The sequence below is a fragment of the Sphaerodactylus townsendi genome, linkage group LG12 (genome assembly GCF_021028975.2).
Source record: "Sphaerodactylus townsendi isolate TG3544 linkage group LG12, MPM_Stown_v2.3, whole genome shotgun sequence".
Classification (NCBI taxonomy): Eukaryota; Metazoa; Chordata; class Lepidosauria; order Squamata; family Sphaerodactylidae; genus Sphaerodactylus; species Sphaerodactylus townsendi.
Window position 1 is genome coordinate 28857787 of NC_059436.1, and position 23718 is coordinate 28881504.

A 23718-nucleotide genomic window follows, 5' to 3' on the forward strand; every position below is an offset into this window, starting at 1 on the left:
CTGGTAAGCTCACCCTCCACCATTGCTCACTGTCTGAATTAATTTTTAAGGGCACAGTTTGCAGAACGTGAGTGTAATTATGATTTCAACATTCTGGGAAGTAGTCAATGCACATTAATATCCCTACTTGCAGCCATCGACCTTTCCAAAAGCAACAGAAATTAATCATGGAGGACAGGAAGAAACTAATTTGTTTCAGCTTGTATTGTGGGATATGAGTCTATAATGCAAGACAGCAAAAGTCAGAGGTATGGATGCCATTGCCTTCTATTATTTACAACATTTCAGCAATATTTGAAAGCGGTGAACTAATTATTAATATTTTTATAAATAATCAATGCACACAAAGATGACAAGTCAACATTAGAGAATTAAAGAGGGAAAAAATCATGATGCAATCGAGGGTCAACACAACCAATTAACTTTATTGATCAAAAGCTATCTGGAACTATACACATTTTCCCCAATTTATGAAGAGTTATTAAAGATGTCCCCAAACAAATTGTCCTAGGGAAGGGGTTCCAAAGCTCAAGGGTAGCTCCTGAGAAAGCCTTGCTTTTAGCAAAGGCCAATTTTGCCTCCACAAAATCCGAAATATGGCTTTCCTGATCTAGAAAGGTTTATGAAGGTATATATGGTCTGTGAGAAGAGTGGGTTCAGACCATTATATTAGTTGGGTGGCATTATAGTTGTCTCTTAGCACAATCTTGCCAGTGTGGTGTGGTGCTTAAGAGTGGCATACTAATCTGGAGAACTGGGTTGGATTCCCCACTCCTCCATATGAATCCTGTCACAGTTCTCTCAGAACCCTCTGAGCCCCACCTACCTCACAGGGTGTTAATGGTAGGGAGGGGAAGGGAAGGTGATTGTAAGCTACTGAGAGCCTCCTTAAAGGTAGAGGAAAAGAGGGGTATAAAAACCAAATCTTATTCTCCTCTTACAGAGTTACTCCAGGCTTTGGATCAAACTAAATGTTATCATTTTTAACAAAGCCTTACAGCAGCTTCTTTTGAAGGGAGGAAAGTCCAGTGGACTCAGTATGTGGCCACAGAGAAATGAAGTGCTCCTATCCCCCCTCCCCCAGCCCTGGCCCACACACACACAAACCTTTTTTCCCACATAAAAACCACACGAGAGAAGTTATCTCTCCCATTTGTCTGTTCCCATATGGAATATCGATGAATGTCTGGCAGCAAAATCAGGGAAATAATTTCTCCTGCGCAGTTGAGGGGAAGGCTGATCTCTGCAGCTGCTTTATTGCTGCAGAGAACACAAATTGAGTCCAGAGAACCCTCATCCAACTCTTTAAAATGAGTAATGTTTAGTTTGGCCCTTAGAATGGAGTAACTCTATATATGACTGCACTGTAAAGTTTGCAATCCTATACACCTTTACTTAGCGCTAAATACCACTGATCATGATGTGTTTATTTCCCAGTAAATCTCTCTTAAGATTGGCCTATGCTAAATTGTAAGGTACAATCACAGACTGCTCTCTCTGTCTCTGTCTCTCGGACAGTACAAACAGCAGGTGACACATCTTCACCTTACCTTGTGCTCTACTCTTCATAGCATTTATAGCAGAATATACAGATCCTTTCAGCACCAAGTGGATGGTACTGCCAATGTTCCAGCTGACGTCTGAAAAGCACAGGAACAACACACATCAGATAAGCCAGAGCAGTCACAGAGGAAATCCCATAGTTACACTGTAAAGCAGGGGTCTTCAAACTATGGCCCTCCAGATGTTCATGGACTACAATTCCCATCACTCCTTCCAGCATGGCCAAGTGGTAGGGCTCATGGGAATTGTAGTCTCTGAACATCTGGAGGGCCATAGTTTGAAGATCCCTGCTGTAAAGGCACAGAATTTGGCCTCACAATAACTTTAAGTACAGTTCCAGTCCTCCAGGCTTTAAACCAGGGGTCCCCAAACTACGGCCGAGGGGCCAAATGTGGCCCCCTGAAGGCATTTATCCGGCCCGCCAGGCATGGCGGCGATGGCTCCATTCACGTGCAGTGGGGGCTCGAGTGGGAGGAGGAATCGGCCCCTCTGGCGCAAGGGGCTCGCCCGCCCCACCACCAGCACGAAGGATTGGGGGAGCGAAGAAGGCGACTCCTCTTCAGTCCTATGGGGAGGGAAGCAAAGCGGGTGTGGATTTCCTGTCCCTGGATGCCCAGGACGGCCCTGAGGCTGGGGGTGGGGGAATGAGAACAAACGTGCTTTTGAGAGGACAGGTGACTGTTGAGCCCCAGTCGGGGCAGGCTTTCTATCTCGAGGCTGGGGCAACAGATGTCGTGCTCCCCAAAACACACAGTCACCCATGACTGCTTGAGCCAACAGGGCACTGAATCCACCTGGATTCCCCACGGCGCTTCCCGAGAACTGGCAGGGTCTCGCCATCTGCTTCTGCAGGGCTCACATGGGAGGGTTTCCCACTGGGTTGTTGTGCTTGCAGTCGCTCGTCTTCCTTCAGGCCCCCCACAACCTGTGAATGGGGCCACACACCTCTGCTCAGTGCCCCTGCCAACAAGGCCAGTGGAAAGCAAGCAGGGCGATCCCCACCCTCCACCCTGCGGGACCGGCTGGTAGGCGGGTAACGGGTCTCCGTGACTTTGACTGTTGGGTCTGCTGAAGGGAAAACAGAGCCCTGAAGATACCCGCGGCCTTCGGGGTCTGCCAGATCGGCTCCCTTGGGCTCCTGGGCTCCTTTCTCCCCAACCAGCCTATGCAACAAGGCAATGCCCACAGGTCTGCTCTTTTTCTGTGACTGGAGTTGCTTTCTAAACATTGCTGATCACAGGCAGGAGACATATTTGTGGATATTACCTCTATGTAAGAGTAGCCAACCTCTAGGGGAGGCCTGGAGATGTCCCAGAATTACAGCTGACCTCCAGGTGACAGAGATCAATTCCTAGAGAAAATGACTACTTTGGATGGTGGCTCCCCACCCCAAACCCTGCCTTTTTCAGATTGCACCCCCAAATCTCCATGAATTGTCTGACCCAGAGTTGGAAACCTTACATGTGGCAACACCTGCTCCGCCCTTCCCTCTCGGCTACTCCATGTGTTGCTCTCAGGCTTTCTGTTCCGCCCCACTCCCATTGGCATCAGCCAGGCTGGTGAACCTCTCGCTGGCTGCTAGGGAGGAAAGAACCCAGGAAGATACCTGATCCTGGGTTAGATGGAATGCTTCATTGGGAAAGTTCTGCTTTTTTTTTTTACAGGGGAAGGTATTCCACAGCCTCCCCAACAATATTTGGAGCCCACCCTGTACTTGACATACTTTGGTCACTGTTCTAAAAATAGACCATGACAGAAAGGCTGAAAGGTGAAATCAAACATTTTACAATCATTTGTGCATAGGAATTTGTTCATAGTTTTTTTAGTCCAGCCCTCCAACAGTCTGAGGGATAGTGAACTGGCCCCCTGTTTAAAAAGTTTGGGGACCCCTGCTTTAAACTGTTTGGACTAATGCCTGCTATGACTCATAAACCAGAGCAGACTGGTCGGGGTCTTCTTGGCCTCCAGTGATATCAGGGCTGCCAACTCCAGGTTCAACAATAACGGGAAATTTGAGTGTAGAGCCAGGAGGGTGAGCTTGAGGAAGGGGAGAGATCTCGCTGCATACAGTGCCCTGCAGTTCATCTTCCAAAGCAGACATTTTCTCCAAAAGAAGTGGAATACATGTTTTAATAAATGAATAAATAAATCTCTGTAGTGTGGAACTTAGTTGTAATTCTGGGGGAGCTCCAGCCCTCATTTGGAAGTTGACAACCTAAGCGCTGCAGTTTCAGCATTCTGCACGGTTCCCTCTCCCAAAGCTGATTTAAAGAACCTGTGTTGCCAAAGCAGAGATCAGTTTCAGCAAATTACTAAGCGCGCATAGCCAAGTCACATACCTCTTCCCTTACGAAAGGACCATTAGGAACCATGAACTTCTGGACAGCAACCAGTTTGCTGTCACATTTAAAAGATTGGGGTGTGGGGGGATATTGCCATTTCCCTGTTACTATACATACCATGACTGTTTTCATTCTGGGATGGCAAATGAGGATAGGGGAGAAGAAAGTAGCATAATTCAGGAGCCTGGATTTGGCTCAGGTGCCCAGATGCTGACGCTAACAGATAGAATTTTTTTTTTTTGCACAGGTTATATGAAAAGCAATCAACTAAATGGAAGGATGAGCCAGAAAAGTTTTCCAAGACATCTGTTTCTCTACCGAACAGTAGGAATTAGCCCTGGATATTCTCTTGACAGAAGCTGCAGCCAACCCTGAATTCCAGATGGCACCAGAACAAAGTATGATACATTGGAAATATGTATTGCATTCGCCCTTTTATAGGGTTCAATTACACCTGAAATATTTCAAGGGTACAACTAAAAACATAACGTCAACTGGTTGCAAGACAAAACGGAACACATACGAGGAAAGGAACTCACTGTTTAGATCTCTGATGATTTGTTCTTTAGGAACTGCAAACTGCTCCACAGCCAGCTGAACTCCCTGTGGGAGATAGAAAAGGGAACAACAACTAAACAGATGAAGAAAAAGTTGCACCTGCAATCTCCACCTTTTGGGGAAAGCTTTTAAGACATCTCATGTGTTTGGGCTTAATGGCATGATACGCTATTGCCAGGTCTAGCCCAGGTCCTATCAAGTAGACATGTGCTTGGAGCTCCAGGTACATGAGCAGGACTGTCATATGCAGGGGGAAGGAGCTTAAGCCTTCTGGCAGGGGATGATGGGAACTGTAGTCCATAACATCTGGAGGGTCACAAGTTTGACACCTGTGCCTCAGAGAGATTCCACTTGTTCCGCTGGGAAAAATTCTATGTACTGATGGGTAAAGAAAAGTGGGGTATAAAAACCAACTCTTCTTCTTTTAATGTGCAAATTTGCCTCCCTCCCTAAATTATGGAGGGCCTTCTCTACAGTGGTCCCTATTCTGTGGAATGCCCTTCCTCCAGAAGTTCACCAGGCACCTACTCTCTTTGAGTTTCAGCACCTGGTGAAGACCTTCCTTTTCACCCGGGAATTGGCTGACTTCCACCACTTGGAGGGGCCCCCAGGATGTCTGTACACCCCTTCTTTTTTGTGGGTGGGTAGATATGGGAGATTTTAAATTGTGTTGGGTTTTCAGGAAGGGGTTTTATTGTGATTTTACCGCTGTATGGTTTTTATTGTAACCCATCCTGAGACCACAGGAAAGGGCTGGGAATAATGATAAATAAACAGAGAATAGAAGTAGAAACCTACAAACAGGAAGAGACAGGTTCAAATCTCTACTGTGCCATGATGCTAGCTTGCTGACCTTGGGCCAATCTCAGCTTGACCTAGCTCACAGGGTTGTCGTGAGAATAAAAGTGGAGAAAGAAAGAACCATACATACAGCCCTGAGTTCTATGGAGGAAGGGTGGGAGGAAAATGTAATCACATAATGTATAAACAATTCAAATGAGGAAAGTGCTTATGTAACAGTTTGAAGCCATGAAAAAAATGTTAAGGACTCTCCCAGACAGCAGAACATATTGTTTTTACAACATTTGCATGAATTTCCACCACAGAAGCTATGAACACTGCCAGTGATGAGTAACAAACAATTCTGTCACATTTTCTCATTGGCAAATGGAGCACAGCCATTTTCAACCAAAAGCTGCACGAACATGGAAAAGAGTCACAGTTTCCCTGTCCCTGCTGCTGCCCCAAACACAGAGCCATTTGCACTGACAACAGAGCATCCACTCAAGGGTTGGCATGCATTTCCCTCCATCAGCCACCAGCTCCTCTGTGTTTCCCCCTGCCTACATTCCTGTTGCAGGTAAAGGTAAATATATTCTCCTGTGCAAGCACTGGGTTATATTACTGACTCAGGCACTGACCTCACATCACGACGTTTACTAGGCAGACTTTGTTTACAGGGTGGTTTGCCACTGCCTTCCGCAGCCGTCTACACTTTACCCCCAGCAAACTGTTGTACATCTTAACTTTCTTCTTCTGCCATGATCTAACCAGCAGTGGCATAGGAGGTTAAGAGTTCGTGTATCTAATCTGGAGGAACCGGGTTTGATTCTCCACTCTGCCGCCTGAGCTGTGGAGGCTTATCTAGGGAATTCAGATTAGCCTGTACACTCCCACACACGCCAGCTGGGTGACCTTGGGCTAGTCACAGTTCTTCTGAGCTCTCTCAGCCCCACCTACCTCACAGGGTGTTTGTTGTGAGGGGGGAAGGGCAAGGAGATTGTCAGCCCCTTTGAGTCTCCAACAGGAGAGAAAGGGGGGATATAAATCCAAACTCTTCTTCTTCTCCCAAATATCTGGAAGTTGCCCACGAATAAAAGAGTCTTTGCCTCTCTGGTACTCCACTCAGCAATTCTATCTGAAGGACAAACATCACTGCTGGTTCACTCACAATCTTCCTCCTGCTTTCCCAGAAAAGCAAAGAAAGCATTTCCTGTTCCGGATGGATGTATGGAACTGTGAGCGCATCAGTTGACTCATTGAGGCCAAGGTTTAAAAAAGAATCCAACAAGCAGAAGGCAGAAATTGGCCAGGTTGGCAAGCCCAGGCGGAAGCTAAAATAGGTGCTTACCCCTTTTACAATGAAGAGGGCTGGCCTGAGGAAGGCACAAAGTATCATATTCTAATAGATGGGACCTCACCTTCCAAAGACTCAAGCGTCTTGCGCTTTAGAGACTAACTGGTTCATTGCTACAGAAGCTTTCAAGGAGTAGAGTCCCATTCATCGGAAGAAGGTGGTTCTCCTCCATCAAAGCTCCTGACATAACAAATCAGGTTTTTTTTGTTTTTGCAGTAGCGGACAAAGGAGACAACCAAATATTTTGGTAGGAAAGTCATGGACAGATCTCCTGAAATTTCCCCAGTTTTATCCACTGTCATTAAGACATTGCCTAGCGAACAGTAGCAAGAATTTTAACCTTTTATTCCTGTGCCATCTCCTGGACCTTGATCAGCTCCCAGAGAGCTGCTGCCCGCTCCTGGGAGAAATATATAAATACCATACAGGATATTGCAACTCCACAGCAGCAACTAAGGCAGAGGTGTCCAACTCTGGCACTTTAACACACACACACACCCGCATTGTTTTTGTGACCTTAGTTGAGGGGTGTCCAACTCTGGTGCTTCAGATGTTCATGGACTACAATTCCCAGTTGGCCATGCCAGCAGGGGCTGATGGGAATTGTAGTCCATGAATGTCTGAAGCACCAGAGTTGGACACCCCTCAACTAAAGGCACAAAAACAATGCATGGGCGGGGGGGGGGGGGGTTAAATTCTTCCCATTTGCCAAAGCCTCAGTGTAGACCAGGACCATCTGTTCTTGCCACTAAGGTTGAACCACATCACCACATCATCTGTGTATGGATCTCCTAAAATCACGTGTAGTTTAGCCCTTATTTAGCTGCCCTTCCATAATCTAGTAGAATTATTATTTCCCCAAGGATCAAAGCACTAATTAACAGAAGAATAAGGTGTTTAGGATTGCCAAAGGTTGTCAGCTCTGGATTGGGAAATTCCTGGAGATTTTGGGGGCGGAGCCTAAAAAGCGAGGGCTTGGGGAGGAAAATACTCTGCACTTGGCCAGACACACTGTTATCCAATCCCAGCACTGAACAGAGATGCCGGAACACTGATGAGCTTCGCTGCAAGTTAATAGGGAGAGACTATCATGAAGTGTTGGGGATTTGATTGGTTGCATACACAGCTGGCTTGCCTAATGATGATTTTTCAGTGCAAAGCTTTATAGCAGAGCTGGTTAAAGGACTAAACATCAGCCCCCAGCTCCATCTGCCTTTGAGGAGAATTCTTACAATGCTGTTTTCAGAATTAAACCAAGACAATGTATTGTTGTATTGAGGTGATAATGTTGATTATCACCTTAGCGATTTTTAAATTGTTGGTTAGGATTTATATTTTAATATGAATGTTTTATAGAATGCTTTAAACTTGTTGTAACCCGCCCAGAGCCCTTCAGGGATTGGGCGGGATATAAATCCAACAACCAAATAAATACATAAATAAACATGCTACATAAATACCTGTTATCATAATGAACTTAAGTCTGTTAATGAATGATTTGGCTAGCTACACTGCTGGGTACACTGCTATTTGCATTATTCCCAATAATACAATGCAAGTGAAACTGCAAGCAAACAGAAGCAGACTGTTGGTAAGAAGTATATAAACAAAGATGCTGGGAATAAGGAATAAGCAAACAGCACTACAGAAGGCAGATCAAGTAATCACAGACAGTTTTTATTTTGACTGTGCCAGGCAACAGAAAGGAATTCACCAAATCCAACGGCTGTGAAGAAGCAGCCCTGTATTTTCCATGTCAAACATTGTCAAAATATCTCCTACAGTATAATAAATGCCACATGAGAGTCTACCTCTAGGAAGAATAACCTGAAGAGGGGAAAATTTGGCACTTCTGAGTGATGAATTTTTTGGGGCCCCAAAGATACAGAAATGGACACAACAGTTCCTATCCTGTAGAAGAAGAGTTTGGATTTATACCCTGCCCTTTCTCTCCCATAAAGAGATTTACAAATGCTTTTCCCTTCCTCTCCCAACAGCAGACACCTTGTGAGGTAGGTGGGGCTGAGAGACTTCTGAAGAACTGTGACTAGCCCAAGGTCACCCAGCAGGAATGTAGGAGTGGGGAAACAAATCCAGTTCACCAGATAAGACTCTGCTGCTTATATGGAGGAGCGGAGAATCAAATCCGGTTCTCCAGAAGTGAGTTGTGACTACTAGAAGTGAGACTCACAGCTAACTTGTTCCATTGGTTTCAACTGGACTTAGTCATTAAAGCATGGCAACCACTAAGTGACCCAACCATGTACGCAAGGCAACTTGAGTAGGTAGACTCGAAAGGTGGACAGCATCCCACTGAAAATAGGGTGCTGATCTCATGGGATAGACCTTTAGAATTAGGCCCTGAGAATTACTGAACTGTTACCTCAGCTGAACCAATCCCAGAAAAAAAGTTCTTCCTGCAGCTCAGGTAAGTGTAAAGTACATTGAATTTTCACTGAATTGGCCACAATTTCCACACCAGCTACTGCCATATATTATCTTTGTTTCCAAGGCTGGAATACAATTTATTTTCCCATGCCCCTCCAACTGTAGGTATTATCTTCAAATCTTTGATAGACTCAATTTCCTTATAAGATAAGAGCCCAGCACATTAAAGAAGCCTTTTGAAATAAACAGCGTATATATGAACATGATACGATAACTGAGGCAAAACAACCAAGAAGGCAGCGTCATTTCCCCGGAAAAGCAAACAACACAGCTTTTCAAGCCTCCAAATTCAACATCTAAGCAGCTGCCTTATACTGTGTCAAAACGTTGGTCTAGCTAGCTCTGCACTATGTACTCTGATTGGCAACGGCTCTTCAAAATCTCAGCCAGATGTTTTATTATCCAAGTTCCTCTTAGCTAGAAATGCCAGGGATTGAACCTGGGATATTTGTAGGGTTCCCAGTCTCTAGGTCCCTTCCGCACGGGTGGAATACAGGTTTTTGAAAAGCAGTGTCTTCCCACCAGCGTGGTGCGAACCGCACCGGCGGGAAGACGCTGCTTTTCCTGTCGCCACCACTGACCTGCCTATCCAGTGCCACTCTGGAGGGCTGCAGAGACCCGCTTGCACTGCCTTCCGACCCCTGGAGGTTGGAGGGCAGCGTGGGCGAGTCCCTGTAACCCTCCTGAGCGACACTGGACAGGCAAGTCAGTGGAGGCGACGGCTCCGTGCGGAGCTGCCTCTCCGGTGTGGCAGATCTGCAGGGCTGCTTGGTGCGTTTCTGTTGCTATGCAGAAACAGCCTAGGAGGGACTTGGAGACCTCCCAGAATTACACCTGATCTCCAGACTACAGAGGACAGTCTCCTTAAAAAATGGCTATTTGGGAGTGTGGAGTCTATGGCATTATTCTTCCCCTCTGAATTCCCTCCCCTCCTCAAAGCCCACCCTTCCCAAGCTCTACCATGAAACCTCCAAGAATTTCCCAACTCATAGTTGTCTATGCTTGATCTTTTGTAGACGAATCATGCTATCACATCTCCCAGGCTTTTCTTTTCACTAAATTTACAGAGTGAGGCAGTTTTTTTGCTGACTATATCCAAAATGTCTACCCACTCCCATCCTAGCAGATTGGGTGTACCCAGTCAGTAGCAACTTCGGCTGCCAGCGTCATCTCCCCATCAATGCCTACTAAGGAAGTACTTAAACATAAAACATATAAAATTGTTTTATAGAGTTAGACCATTGGCTCATTTGGGCTCATTACTCCACGCTCTCATAAAGTCGCTGACCATTTGAAATTTGATGGGCCAGGGATAGAGATGGGAACTTTCAACAGGCAAGGCATGTAGATTTGTGGCAATCTGTTTAGAACTGCATTGTTAAGGTCCCCAAATGGGACAAAATAAAATACTTTAATTAATACTAATTAATTTATATGAAAACAAATTAAACCTTCTGAGGAGCAACTTAGCCTCCCCCTTCATTTGTCATTCCTGGTCAACAAACCCTTTTAATTGCACCTTGCCCAACTGCACAGCAGTCGCTTTCACCCTTGCGTCTCCCAGCTGTTCCACGGACACATCCCTGCCTCCTGGGATGTTGAGTGGTTTCTTGGCCTTCCCCCTGCTCTGCATTTACACACAGTACATGTCATTTCCAGTTGTCGAAGATGTTCATGCTGCTTTCAGAGTGCCCTGGATTTTTGTCTCTGAGGATTCCCGCCTGCCAGCTTGCATTAGCATAGAAGTCTTTGAAAAGCTCTGCTACACCAGCTGCTAGACATGGTGGTGGCCAGGAAGCAGGCTCAATTTCTGCTAAGGGGCTCTTGTTCTTCCACCCACTTGGAGCAGGGGTGGGGAGAGAGGAGAAAAGGGAGAAGCTACATTTGAGCTACTTATTTTGAAATGCAGCCTTTCGTGTAAGAAAAAGTCTGTCTCCACCATAGCAAATTCACATTCCGCTTGAAATTATCAGCCTTATAGGGAACAGCTTAGTGTATTGAAGCACAGGCATTCCTAAGTTTTAATGAAGCAACGAAAGTAGGTAATTCCTTCCAGGGATCAAGCCTCCAGCAATTCTTGAAGTTGAAATTCATGGACCTTGAAAATGACTAGCAGGGACTAAACTGGTGGACTAAGCTTGGCCATAGACTTTAGGCCAATTCCTAGAGAGTTATGATGTCAGTTCTGTGTGGCAGCAGAAAATGCCAGTTGGGAAAGGGGGTTTCCTGCCCCCACCGGGGCTGGCAACCCTATCAAGTGATCTAGCACAGACTCATGGCCAAGGGTGCAATTTTATATATAGACTCCAAACCCTGGCAATACATTCCCCATCTTAATCGCATGCACTTGTTAATGGACACAGAAACATGAGTCTTTGAGAACGTTCAGAGATCACAAAAGCCCATTTTTTTCTGGCCAAACTTCCAAAGGATCTTGTTAGTAAACAAAAGATTTTCCTTGCACTTCTGACCTAGCAGTTCTCATAGGACCAAACTAGATGTTACCATTAACATGAGACAGTTGAGATGTTGGGAAACGAATTCCAGGTCCTAATTTGACTTTGGAATGCGGCACAGGGAAGTGGCAACTTCCCTCCTGCTGATGTCTGGCAACTGGCAGGAAATGGGGTCCCCCCCCCCCCGGAAATGATGTGATGTTATGTGACACACTGGTAATTTAAAAACACAATCTCCTGCCACCACTCCAAGAAAGAGTTGTCAGTGGGAGGTCTCTTACCACAGTGGGAGACCTGGCAACCTTACTCCCATGCCATTTTCCAAAGCTAAATGACTCATTTTCCAGAAGAGGTATTATTATTATTATTTACTCATACTACTACTATCATCAATATCAATATCATCATCATCCCATCATCATCATCCATCATGTCTATCCAATACTAATGTCATCATAAACTCATCATGTCATCATATTACTAGCCAATAATGGTATAGATTTTTATACCGCCCTATCCCCGAGGGGCTCCGGGCGGTGTACAACAATAAACATAATATAACATAAAATGGCTAAATCTTTAAAAGCAGCGATAAAACAGTAAAAGCTAGATCTCATAAATACAATATAAAAATACTAGCATAAAAATAAAGGGCGTCCAGCAGCTCCATATTCAAAATCCTCCTCCCAAGAGGGAGGAATGGCAGGTCCCGTTGAATGACAAATGGCCCAGAGGGCCATGAAGGGGGGGGGGAAGGGGGCACCGTCATGCATTTTGCTCCACTATGAAACTAATGTGCACTGGATGCAAGGGGGCTGGACAGAAAAAATATCAACTCACACGGGGTATCCCGCTCACATGGTGCCTCAAAGCCTGCAGGGTATTCAGTGCATTTCGGGCTCCGGGCTCCGCTTCCTCTTTCACTTTCTGGTTGGCAGCAAAAGCACAGATAACACCAGCCCTACAGGAAAAGGGGACATGCACAGTACAAGAAATGACTTCCTCTAGCTATCTGGTTTCACACATGTACATAATATCACCTGGTTTTGTTGCAATTTACAGTGTTTCTACAATTGCTTTATGGCAGCTTCACATCAGTTAGTAACAGTTTGAATCAGCAGACGAAAATCTTTCAGGCAGTTTGTTAAAATGGTTTGAAGAGTATCTTAGGCCCAAAAATGAAGAATTTCTTTGCACGCATGTTGTGTGTGTCTTTTATATACATTTTATAATTAGGGTTGCCGTCCTCCAAGTGACACCTGAAGATTCCCCTTTATTATGGTTGATCTCCAGACAATCAGCTCCTCTGGAGAAAATGGTTGCTTTGGTGGGTGGACTGTAGGGCATTCTAGTCTGCTGTGATTCCCACCCCCCAAAACTCCTATCTCACCTTCCCCAGGCTCCTTGACCAAAATCTTCAGATATTTCACAGTCCAGTACTGACAATCCTATTTGTAATTAAGCACAAAAGTTCTCACAATAGCTTTCTTTACACTTGATTAGTAAATATGTTGTGAACATCAAGTAGCTGAATGGGGGAACTATGTCCGCACAAAAACATGCTTGAGGTAATAAAAAGCACTATCATTGCTCAGTGCTCGACCATTTACATTGTATTGCGGTCAACACATGATAGGCAGGCATGTACAAACCACACCATAGGACGGTGCTATTACATGGCTCAGAAGCGACATGTAGCTCAATGCCACTTGTGAGCACTGTTCTCAGTATTGCACCAACCCCAGGTTTCAGGAAACCAGGCAAGGCCATTGTATGGTAATGCTTGAGTTTGCAATCTTGAAACAGTGCAGGGACTGAAGAGCAAGTAAGAAGCAACCCTTCCTGAGTTGTGAGTCAGAGGGCCTTTCCCCACTTACCTTAAGCCCCGCGCTACTCGAGGAGAGTAGCGCGGGGTCCCTCGGCACTCCCCACTGAGAGGGGCAGCGACAGCGCAGCCGCCCCGAAGCTGCTGCTGTTGCACCCCTCAGCACGCAGCATCCCAGGCGCTCTTCTTAACGGCGCCTTTTGATGGCTCTCAGCGCAGAGCGCGGGGTCGTGGGGACGGCCAGGAGCGCGCCTGGGATGCTGCACACTGAGAGCAGCGCGAGGCATAGAGGGGAACGACAAGAGTGGGGAAAGGCCCTAAGATAGAAGCAAAGGCCCATCCTCTCCAACACAGATCCCTTTCTCCTTAGCTTATGGTCTCATCCCAGTGCTTGGGAGGCGGTCAGGAGCAGAGGAAGCTGACCACGAAGATGCAATAGTAAAACCGTTCTTACAGCAGCTACAAGAGTTGCCAACTCTGGCTAGAAAAATTCCTTGAGATTTAAGGGTAGACCCTGAGGAGGCAGAGTTTGGGAAGGGAAGGATTCCGCACAGCAAAAACATAACTTCTTTAGGATATTATGAAAAGATTCATTTTGGCATTTTGTTCCCACAGTGAACACAAGCACTGTCAGCCAAAACAGATCTTTTCCCCCCACCAGCTGCATGGAACTCTTGTCAGTTTCACAGTGGCGCCTGCGAGGGGAGTCATTGGTTAAGCAATTTTTGAAAAACTTGGGTTGAAAGGAAGATAACAGGCTGAACTCATTTTGGAGAAGAGAGCTGTGTGAAGTTCTTCCCCAAAACACTTTTTATAATGTCCTAAAAACATTATATTTGTGCTGTGCGGAATCCACCAAAGAGAGCTCAGCAGCCAAAGCTGCCTTTTGCTCCAAAGGAACCGATCCCTGTAGTTTGGAAATCAAGTGTAATTCAAGGAGAACTCAAGCTGCCTGGAGGCTGGCAACTCTAGAATAAGATTTTGTGGACTCTATGGAAGCCTTTTCTGAAGCGACTTCACACAAAAAATTATTATAACACATAAACATTATAACACATAACACATAGTCTTTAAAATACCAAAATGTTATTTATTCATTCATGTATTAATTTAGCTGTAGTATTAATCACAGCCGCCAATTTGGAAGATTAAAATCCCACTCCACCCTTAACTATAATTTCAAAGGCTGGAAGGAAAGAACACCTTTGAACCACCCTGACTTCAAATATGAGAGCTGAGTTAAGCTGATAAGAGGTAACTAATTCACTAATCCACATCAAGAGAACCTGAACGAATATGCACATCAGAAGTCACCTTAGGCCTTCCACATGGAGCAGCAAAATGGCACCTGTGCTGTGGAAGCAGTAGTGAGTGGGGTGGAATCTGGCAGGAATGAGCCCACATGACCCCATCCCTTCAGCACTCAGGCCCCTTCCGCACATGCAGAATAATACACTCTCAATCCACTTTCAATGCACTTTGCAGCTGGATTTTACTGTGCGGAAAAGCAAAATCCACTTGCAAACAGTTGTAAAAGTGGATGGAAAGTGCATTATTTTGCATGTGCAGAAGAGACCTCAGGGCTGCCCTACTCTCCCATCCCTTCCTCTTGTAATCTGTCTCTTCAACACAGAAGTAATGAGACTGCAACATTCTCAACCCCGCCCTCCAGGGCATTTGCCCTTTCACAACTGGGTGTAACTCTGTTTAGGATGGCACCACATAAGGCTTCTTCTCTTTTTCCTGCTGAGTCACACTAAAGCAGTAGTGGTAGGGGAAGGGAAATGGGGGAGTGGTTCTGGGCACCCTGGAGTCCTGGACTGCCCTGGAGGCAAAACACCAGTTTAAGAAACCCCTTAGTATAAACATGGTTTGTTTAGAAGAAGTAGAGGTTTTTTTATGCCCCACTTTTCTCTACCTTTAAGCAGTCTCAAAGCAGCATACAATCGCCTTCCCTGCCCGACAACAGGCACCTTGTGAGACAGGTGAAGCTGAGAGAGATCTGACAGAACTGTGACTAAACCAAGGTCACCCGAGCAGGTGTCATGTGAAGGATCAGGGAAAACAAATCCGGATCGCCAGATTAGAGTCTGCCGCTCATGCGAAGGGAAGAGGAATCAAACCTCCAGATTTATAGCAGATTTAACATTTAACCACAATGAAAACAAACCACAGTTTGCAAGCCCATTTCAAGTGATAGTTCCATATCTGGGCTTACAGTTGACCATTTTTTAGGTTTGCAGTTGCAACATTTAACCAAAGTTAAAGTAAACAAATGGAAGGTAAGAATCATATTCAGATGCAGTCTAAACCTAACCCCATTCAAATCTCCCCAATGGTCAGTGGGACTTTTTAAAATGAATTACAGAATTGGAGCAATGCAGCACAAATTTATTCAAAAGTATGTGCCTCTAAGTTCTCCCAAGTAAATTTTCTAGGACTGTAGCCTAATAAGTAGAACTGTAGCTTTAGAAATAGTCTTATAAATCATGTAGTCCAATCCCTTGCTTGATTCAAGAAATCTATGGGCCCAAGCCATTTAGAGTCATCAAGATTATAACCACGCACTTTTTAAAAAGCATCTTGAATTCAAGTAGAAGCTTATGCAAATGTTGGTGCCCTGGCAACATGGCTTCCATGACCAGTTTAATTTTCTGTCTCATCAACCTGGTATAACTGATACAGACAGCCTCCTGTCCCATCTCTCTCATGTCATGACCCAGCCCACCAGCCACCACCACCCTACACTTACAGGATGACTAGAGTGATCAGGAGAAGACTTAGCATGAGAAGGTTGCGTTGGCAGAGGAGGGAGCGACGGTAGGCTTTCACCCGCCCACCACAGCGCCTGTGTCTCCTGCAGCAGCAGATGCTCAGCCCAATCAAGGGCATTGTCACAAAATAGATGACAGCGATTGTGGCACAGACGATGTACCCAGCTTGATACTGGAGGATCTGGAGAATAAGAAAGAATCCTTTAGGCCACATTCATTGGTTCTTCTTGTCCCTCATTCCACACATTGTGCAATGGGCCATCATTGACACCTTGAATAATACAAGGGCATTTTACAAACAAGAGGCACAGATGGGAGACAAACCATTTGTCCAAGGCTGCCCAGCAAGGACTGAGTTGGTTCCACATTAGTCAAATACAGTGAAGTCACCATAATTTGTATGTGACGTTAGTAATCATTGTTCCAATGTCATCATCAATTTATTCTCTCACTCATTCCTGATTTCAGCTCCATTTTTCCCAAAATTGTTACTTTTTTGACTGTATAGAAGTGCAATCTTTGTGGTATGTGGATGGATGGTCTTTGCATTCAATTGTAATTTCTCATCTTATATGCAGTCTCTGGGTAGTAAAGCAATAACTGCTGCATTTTTAAAGGGTTTTTTTTAACGTTTATTGGCACTATAACATTATTAAGAATTAGCACTGTTTGCCAGTGTGTTTCCTGTACAGAAAAACTGATTTCAAGAGGAAAACTTTTCAACTAGAGTTAGGGAACAGTGGGGAACAATGATATGATGACATAAAGTCACAGTGTAAATATACTCACTTTTAAAAAGAAAGAAATAATGCTGATACTAGTGACCAGCAGGAAGTAATTGCTGATACTAGTGACCAGTGGGAAGAGCAGAGTCATGCTTAGAATACAAACACATATTCATATAGATGCAAAAATCCAAGAGGTTGCTGTTGTTAAGCAGAGCAGGGACATCCATCAGCACATGAATCAAATGACAGAACAGTGTGGAACCACAGAGTTGGAAGGGGCCTTGCAGGCCATTTGGTCAACCCCCTCTGCTCAATGCAAGATCAGCCTAAAGCATCCCTGACAAGTATTTGTCCATTAGCTGCTTGAAGAGCACAAGTGAGGGTGAGCACAAAAAGGTTGTAGTGTAGAACTACCCTTGGTTGAGCTGGGTTTTTTGTCAACCAGACCCTAGTGACTCCCAAATATTATCAATTTTTCTCCCAATAACATTCTCACTCAGCCCACTAGTTACAATCATACCCATTTCTTGTAACACATTTCAGTTTCCGTTAATATCAAATCACTATAATGTATTGCAAACCTATCCTGCCCACAATGTAATTCCTCCATAATTTCATTGCCTATCCATACATTCCCTTGAGATCATCATCCCTATGTGGCTAACACACCTGAGGAGCAATAGGTGGGCAGGCCAAATGGAAAGTACCTAGAGGTAAAAACTGATATCCATCAAAGATTTTAAGTTTACAAAATGGCTGCCCCACTCCAAAAATGGACTTTATTCTCACACAATTCTCACCTGTGAAGCACTAGCAGAAGGTGGGTCATTCAAAGCATCCCTCAACAGCTCTGTGGAGTGAGGAAAGTATTAGCAGAATTATTGTCATTATTATATATCACCATCAGTCTACATGACAATTGACTGCTTAATATCAACAGAACAGGTCCTTGCCCTGAACAGCTGTCAAAAGTTTGATGGAAAAGGTGGATTTTGAGGTATGATGTGATGATCTCCAGAGACATCAGAAAAGTGCTTCAGAAGGGAGTTCCAAGCATAAGGGTCAACAAAGGAGAAAAGACATGGTCGAGGCAATGGGAAATCTTCAGAGAACAGAGAAACTGGAGGAGCAAGGTTGTTGGAAAATGAATGTTGGGATATTCACTTATTTAGAAAGATCTGTATGCTACCTTTCCAGGCTTGCTCAAGGTGGCACAAAACAGAAACAATAAAACAAGCTAATAAAACAACCAATGAAATAAACACTCCCAAGTCAATAAAACATGCCAATAAATATAAGTCAGGGCAGTAAAGTCTATTAAATAAATAGAGCAATGTAAAATAATGTTGATACAATAGTCTTCAAGCTAGGAGTAGACCATAAAAGTTTTGAAAATATGGTAACCTGTAGTTGAAAGTCTAGCTAAAGAAAAAAAGTTTTGGCTTGGTGCCTAAATGAAAGGAAAATAAGTGAACCGCAAAAGGGAGGGCGCTCCAAAAGCAAGGTGCTATCTCCCCCTTCTCTTAGTACAGAAAGGGTAGGGCATCAGACAATGGTCTCAGCTGGAGGTGACATGAGAGAGATGAATGGTTTTGGCAGCAGAGTGTTGGATAGATGAGATGTGACAATGAAAGAACAGAACATTCAAACCTGTAATTTTCACACCAACCCCACCTCAACTCAGCTTCCTCACAGTTTCCAAGTTTCTCTTCCTCGCGGTAAAATCCTAACCCAGCAATCATTTCACATTCTTTAAAAATCACTGCTTAATTCTAAAATTACTTTTAAAAAATCTTCCAGAAAATGTCTCCTTACCTGCACTGCTTACTTGGGCTATGCACACAGAAGCTTGAACACTGGGACATTAAGAACAAAAGCCCTGTTGGATTATACCAAAGGTTCATCTAGTTCAGTGTCCCCCAGTGGCTTACCAGATGGCACAGAAGGGGGATAAAGGGAAAAGCCTCCCACAGATGTTGCCAGAGGCATAGCAAGGGGGGAAAGCACCTGGTGCACCGGTGCATCCTCTGCTTCCGTCCCACCCCAGAATGCCACCGCCCTGGAACCCCACCACCACGCCCCCGGAATGTCCTCTGCTGTACTATGAGTTTTTAATTCGAGGATGAGTTGATAATTTTTGGCCTGGCAAGGTTTTGTTGAAGGCAGCAGTAAAAGAGAAAGACCCAACATGAAACGGATTGACTTGATTCTATAAAGGAAGCCACTACCCTTGGTCTGCAAGAACTGAGCAAAGCTGTTAATAACAGGACCTTTTAGAGGATATTAATTCACAAGGTCACCATGAGTCAAAAGCAGCTTGACAGCACTTAACATGCACACAGTTTTCTTAATGTACGAAGACAGCAGAAATGTCATGGGATTGGTCTTGTTATTGCTATATATTTAGGGAATGGCGAAGTTATATATGCTGAGAGACTTTATGTCGTTGGTGCTGAGACGATAGTAAGCTGGTGAACCGATTGATGAAGTTGTGGTCAGTGAAAAAAAATTAGCTTGGTAAATATATAGTTTATTCAATTCTATAAAAATATGTATAAATAAAATAATTTTATTTGTTTGTTAATTACTGAAAATGACCTTTTAAAGTAATAGTCACTGGGGATGGTCCAGTGAGATATATGCGAGTTGTATTAGGGATGTTCTGATTCTGTATACATTGTATGTAATAATTTCTATTTTGAGTATTTTGAGGAGGAAAAAAGTTGTACAGTTGACAGCTGATGAAGATGGTTTGTCAAAACGTGTTTGGTCTTACAACAGAACTTTTATTCGTTAGGATTATTTCATTAAATTTATCATATGTTTATTAAGATGCATTTATTTAGATTTACTGAAATCATGATTTTACACACACACACACACACACACACACACACACACACACACACACCCTTCTTGCTACGAACCAATCCCAAGGTGAGCGACATGGTTAAATGAAAATTTGAACCTAAATATTCCCATGCCTAGTTTGTCACCTTAACCCAACACCACACTGGTTTCAAGGAAATGTTATCTGTGCCCATTGCCTCCAGATCCATGCATAATTTTATCCTCTGTCATGTCACCCCATAGCTATCATTCTTCTAATCAGAGAAGTCCCAAACTCTTTCCTCATAGGGAAGGTGTTCCTTCCAACCCTGCCAGCATTTGAGACTGGAAATATACAACTGGCAGTTAATCTCAACAGAAATTTCACTGGAGCTTCTCTGTCCTACTCCCAGCAGCATTTTAGTGCAACCTGTTTTGCACCCAGAATCACCTAATTAAGTCTGCAAGATGTTCTATATTCCAAGGTGCAGACCTAGGGCAGTACCAGCATGCTAAGGAACACCCTTTTCTCACTCTTCCATTTTAATATTGTTGTTGGACTCAGCATCCAACCCTATCAAGAGTTCTGGGGAACTTGAACCCGCGCTCATTGTAAGGCATGATCCTGATCTTTTATATGTTAATCTCTATACAAAATGAACCACTCACACTTGATCTTAGCCAAAAAGTGATGTACAGAATGAACACTAGAACAGCCCTAATTCGTGACAGGGACCAAGACTGTGGGAAGAAAAGAACTCATACTAGGGTTGCCAACTTTGAGTTGGGAAATTCCTGGAGGTTTGGGGGCACAGTCTTTGGAGTGTGAAGTTTGGGGGGGGGGGAGCTCTGTAGGGTATAAAGTCCCCCATGCAAAGCAGCAATTTTCTCCAATGGAACTGATCTCTGAAGTCTGGAAATCCATTATAATTCTAGGAGTTCTTCAGGCCCCACCTGGAGGTTGGCAACACTAATTTTTGTTAGGAGACTCTTGGTTTGAAAAAAAAGATTGTAAATAACTGTGCTGGTGCACAAAAACATCTAAACATGAAAACTGTGTAACATTTATTATTAAAACTAACCAAAAATCACAAAATAATGAGCAAACTTTTAAGTCCTCTAAAACTTTTTGTCAGGCTTGATGCTCAATATAAAAACACAGTTTATAGTGAAAGAAAAAAGTATCATTGTTAATTGAACCAACATTTAAGTTACTAAGGCAACCTAAAGCACAGAACAAGCTCAGGCTTGCTAGAGAGGTTAAAAACAAGAAAGGCTTTTTTTGTTCTGTCTGTAGCAAAAGGAAGAACAAGGAAATGGTAGGGCCACTGCATGGAGAAGATGGCAAAATGCTAATGGGGAATAGAGAAAAACTACTCAACATCATTTTGCCTTGTCTTCTCCCAAAAGGAAAACAGTGCTCAACCAGGAGAAAATGGAACAGAAGTTGCAGCAGGAGAAATTCAGCACAGAATAAATAAAGCAGTAGTACAGGAATTCCTGGCTACTTTAAATGAATTCAAATCTCCAGGAACTGATGACCTACATCCCAGGGTATTAAAAGAGCTGGCAGAAGTAATCTCAGAGCCACTTGCAATAATCTTTGAGAATTCCTGGAGAAAAGAAGTCCTAATGTTGTCCCCATCTTCAAAAAGGGAAAAAAGAGGACCCAAACAATTACTGCCCAGTCAGCCTGATATCAATACCAGAAAAGAGTCTAGAGAAGATAATTAAACAGACAGTCTGTAAGCACTTAGAGTGGAATGCCTTGGTCACTAAAAGTAAACATAGTTTTGTCAAAAACAAGTCATGCCAGACTAATCTTATCTCCTTTTTTGGACAAGCTTGGTAGATGAAGTGGGTGCTATGGGTGTGGCATACCTTAATTTTAGTAAGGCCTTTGACAAGGTTCACCATTATTCTTGCAAGCAAGCCAGTAAATGTGGGCTAGACAAAGTACTGTTAGATGGATTTGTAATTGGTTGACTGACCAAACCCAATGGATACTCACCAATAGCTCATCATCCTGGAAGGAAATGACTGGAAGGATGGGATTTCTAAAAAAAAATTCCAACAATATAGCCCAGGCTAGCCCAGGCTCATCACATCTTGGAAGGCAGGCAGTGTCAACCCTGGTTATTATTTGGATAATGAGAGACTATAAAGCAAGTCCAGGGTCACAACACAGAAAGCAGGCAAGGGCAAATCATCTCAGAGGCCCTTTCCACACACGCAAAATAATGCGTTTTCAAACCACTTTCACAACTGTTTGCAAGTGGATTTTGCCATTCCACACAGCTTCAAAGAGTACTGAAAGCAGTTTGAAAGTGCATTATTCTGCATGTGCGGAATGAGCCTGAAAGTCTCTTTCTCTGAAAACCCTGGCCTGCAACTTAAGCCCCTTTCTTCCACCAGCAGCCAGAATGAGGTGGGGGGGGGGGGGGGAGAGAAGTGGATTTTCCCCCTGGAAGAATAGGATTAGGTGCTCTTCTTCTACTTGAAAATCTTGTTTATGCCAGTGCTCAGAGGTAGTTTACTTTGGAATTCTACATATGTGGAGAGGCATCTGACATTCAGTGGTGAGGAAAAGGTATGCTGCACAACTCAAGAGGACCTTTTCTTCCTGCACAGCAGGAGAATTCAGCCACACTGTTGAAAACCACCTTCTGGGCTAAGCCCTGGTGAGGTCTTGGCATACATTTGTCCGCCTCCAGGTGGGGCCTGGGGATCTCTCTATAGACTTATAGAGATTTGTTCCCCTGAAGAGAATGGATGCTTTTGATGGTGGACCTCCAAATCTCCAGGATTTTCCCAACCTGGGTCGATCAATCCTATCACATTAACTCTAAAGACGAATGGGAAAAATATGCAAGAATTCATATATAACATCCGGGAAGGGTAGAAGTTGTGAGGAAAAATGAAAACATAATTTTACAAAAATACTGCTGTAACAGGAAAAGTAACAGGGGCCCCTTCCGCACGGAAGCGGAAGGGGTTGGGTCGGCGTAACTCACGCCGAAATTCGACGACGCTTCAGGACCGGGTCCGGCATGGACCGGGTCCTAGAGCCGGCCTGGAGATGATGGCATGCCGCGGAGCCACGTAGCAAGCCCGACCAAAGCTTGTCCCCGGCCCTCCGGCACGTCGCCGAGGCCTGGAGACACGCCCCCCGGCCCTGCGCACCTGCTGCAGCGTCGCAGGGCAGGGGGGCATGTCCCCAGGCCTCGGCGACGCGCCGGAGGGCCAGGGACAAGGTAAGTGAAGGGAGGGAGTGGGGGGGGGAAGCGCCTGAAAGCCGCTGCCGTTCGCATGGCGGCGGCTCCCAGTCGGCGTTTCCAGGAAAGTGCACTTCCAAGCGCACTCTGGAAACGCCGGCTTGGTGCTGGTCGGGTGGCACGAGGGCGGCGTGGCTGCGCAGCAGCTGCGCCCCCTGTGTGAATGGCTCCCTGGGGACGGCGTTTTGCCGTCCCCAGGGCGTCATAAAATGCCCGCGAGGAAAGGCCCCGAGTTGGATCAGCTATAAGGGAATACATCGTATGTGTATAATTTGCTAATCATGGAAGTGATTACAATGGTTTGAGAGGTGCTAACCCTGCAATCTGTGTGGAAAGTGTTGTTGCTGTTGTTATCCTGCCCTTTCCCAGCCAAGCTCAGGACGGCTCACACACATAATTTAAATACAACAATTAATCATAAGACTGGTTCACAGTAATATTCTGTAAGCCCTACTTTTGGCTTCCATTTATTGTGTGGGAGTAGGAACTGCTGTTACTCAGTGAGAGGAAATGCTCAGAAGTACTTCCTTTACTATTACTTGTTAATTGTGCCTAACAATTCTGTTGTTGTGCATGCACTAACTGACGTTAGTAGTGCCATATTAACCTAGTAGCAAAAGTAGCACATGTTATGGGGCCCTGCATTTTCAAGGGTCCTGCACTAAATGTTTGGAAGATGCCTGGTGAAATTGGCATCTTACCATATTCTTATGATTTGGCCACACAGTTCTGGGGGATTTTAATGTCTATGCCAAGGATGCCTCATGTGGAATGGCACAGGAC

The 23718-nt window shown here is 44.6% G+C and overlaps 1 protein-coding gene across 1 annotated transcript in view; it reads right to left on the bottom strand.

Annotated features, from left to right (window-relative positions):
• Nucleotides 1-23718, bottom strand: part of PROM2 (prominin 2) — a 66088-nt gene that overhangs the window by 39475 nt on the left and 2895 nt on the right. The window contains exons 2-6 of the mRNA XM_048512122.1: nucleotides 17632-17681; nucleotides 16082-16284; nucleotides 12345-12465; nucleotides 4445-4508; nucleotides 1551-1640 (exon numbers count right to left, since the gene is read on the bottom strand). Coding sequence (XP_048368079.1) covers nucleotides 1551-1640; nucleotides 4445-4508; nucleotides 12345-12465; nucleotides 16082-16284; nucleotides 17632-17681 — 528 coding nt within the window. The remainder of the gene's footprint in view (nucleotides 1-1550; nucleotides 1641-4444; nucleotides 4509-12344; nucleotides 12466-16081; nucleotides 16285-17631; nucleotides 17682-23718) is intronic.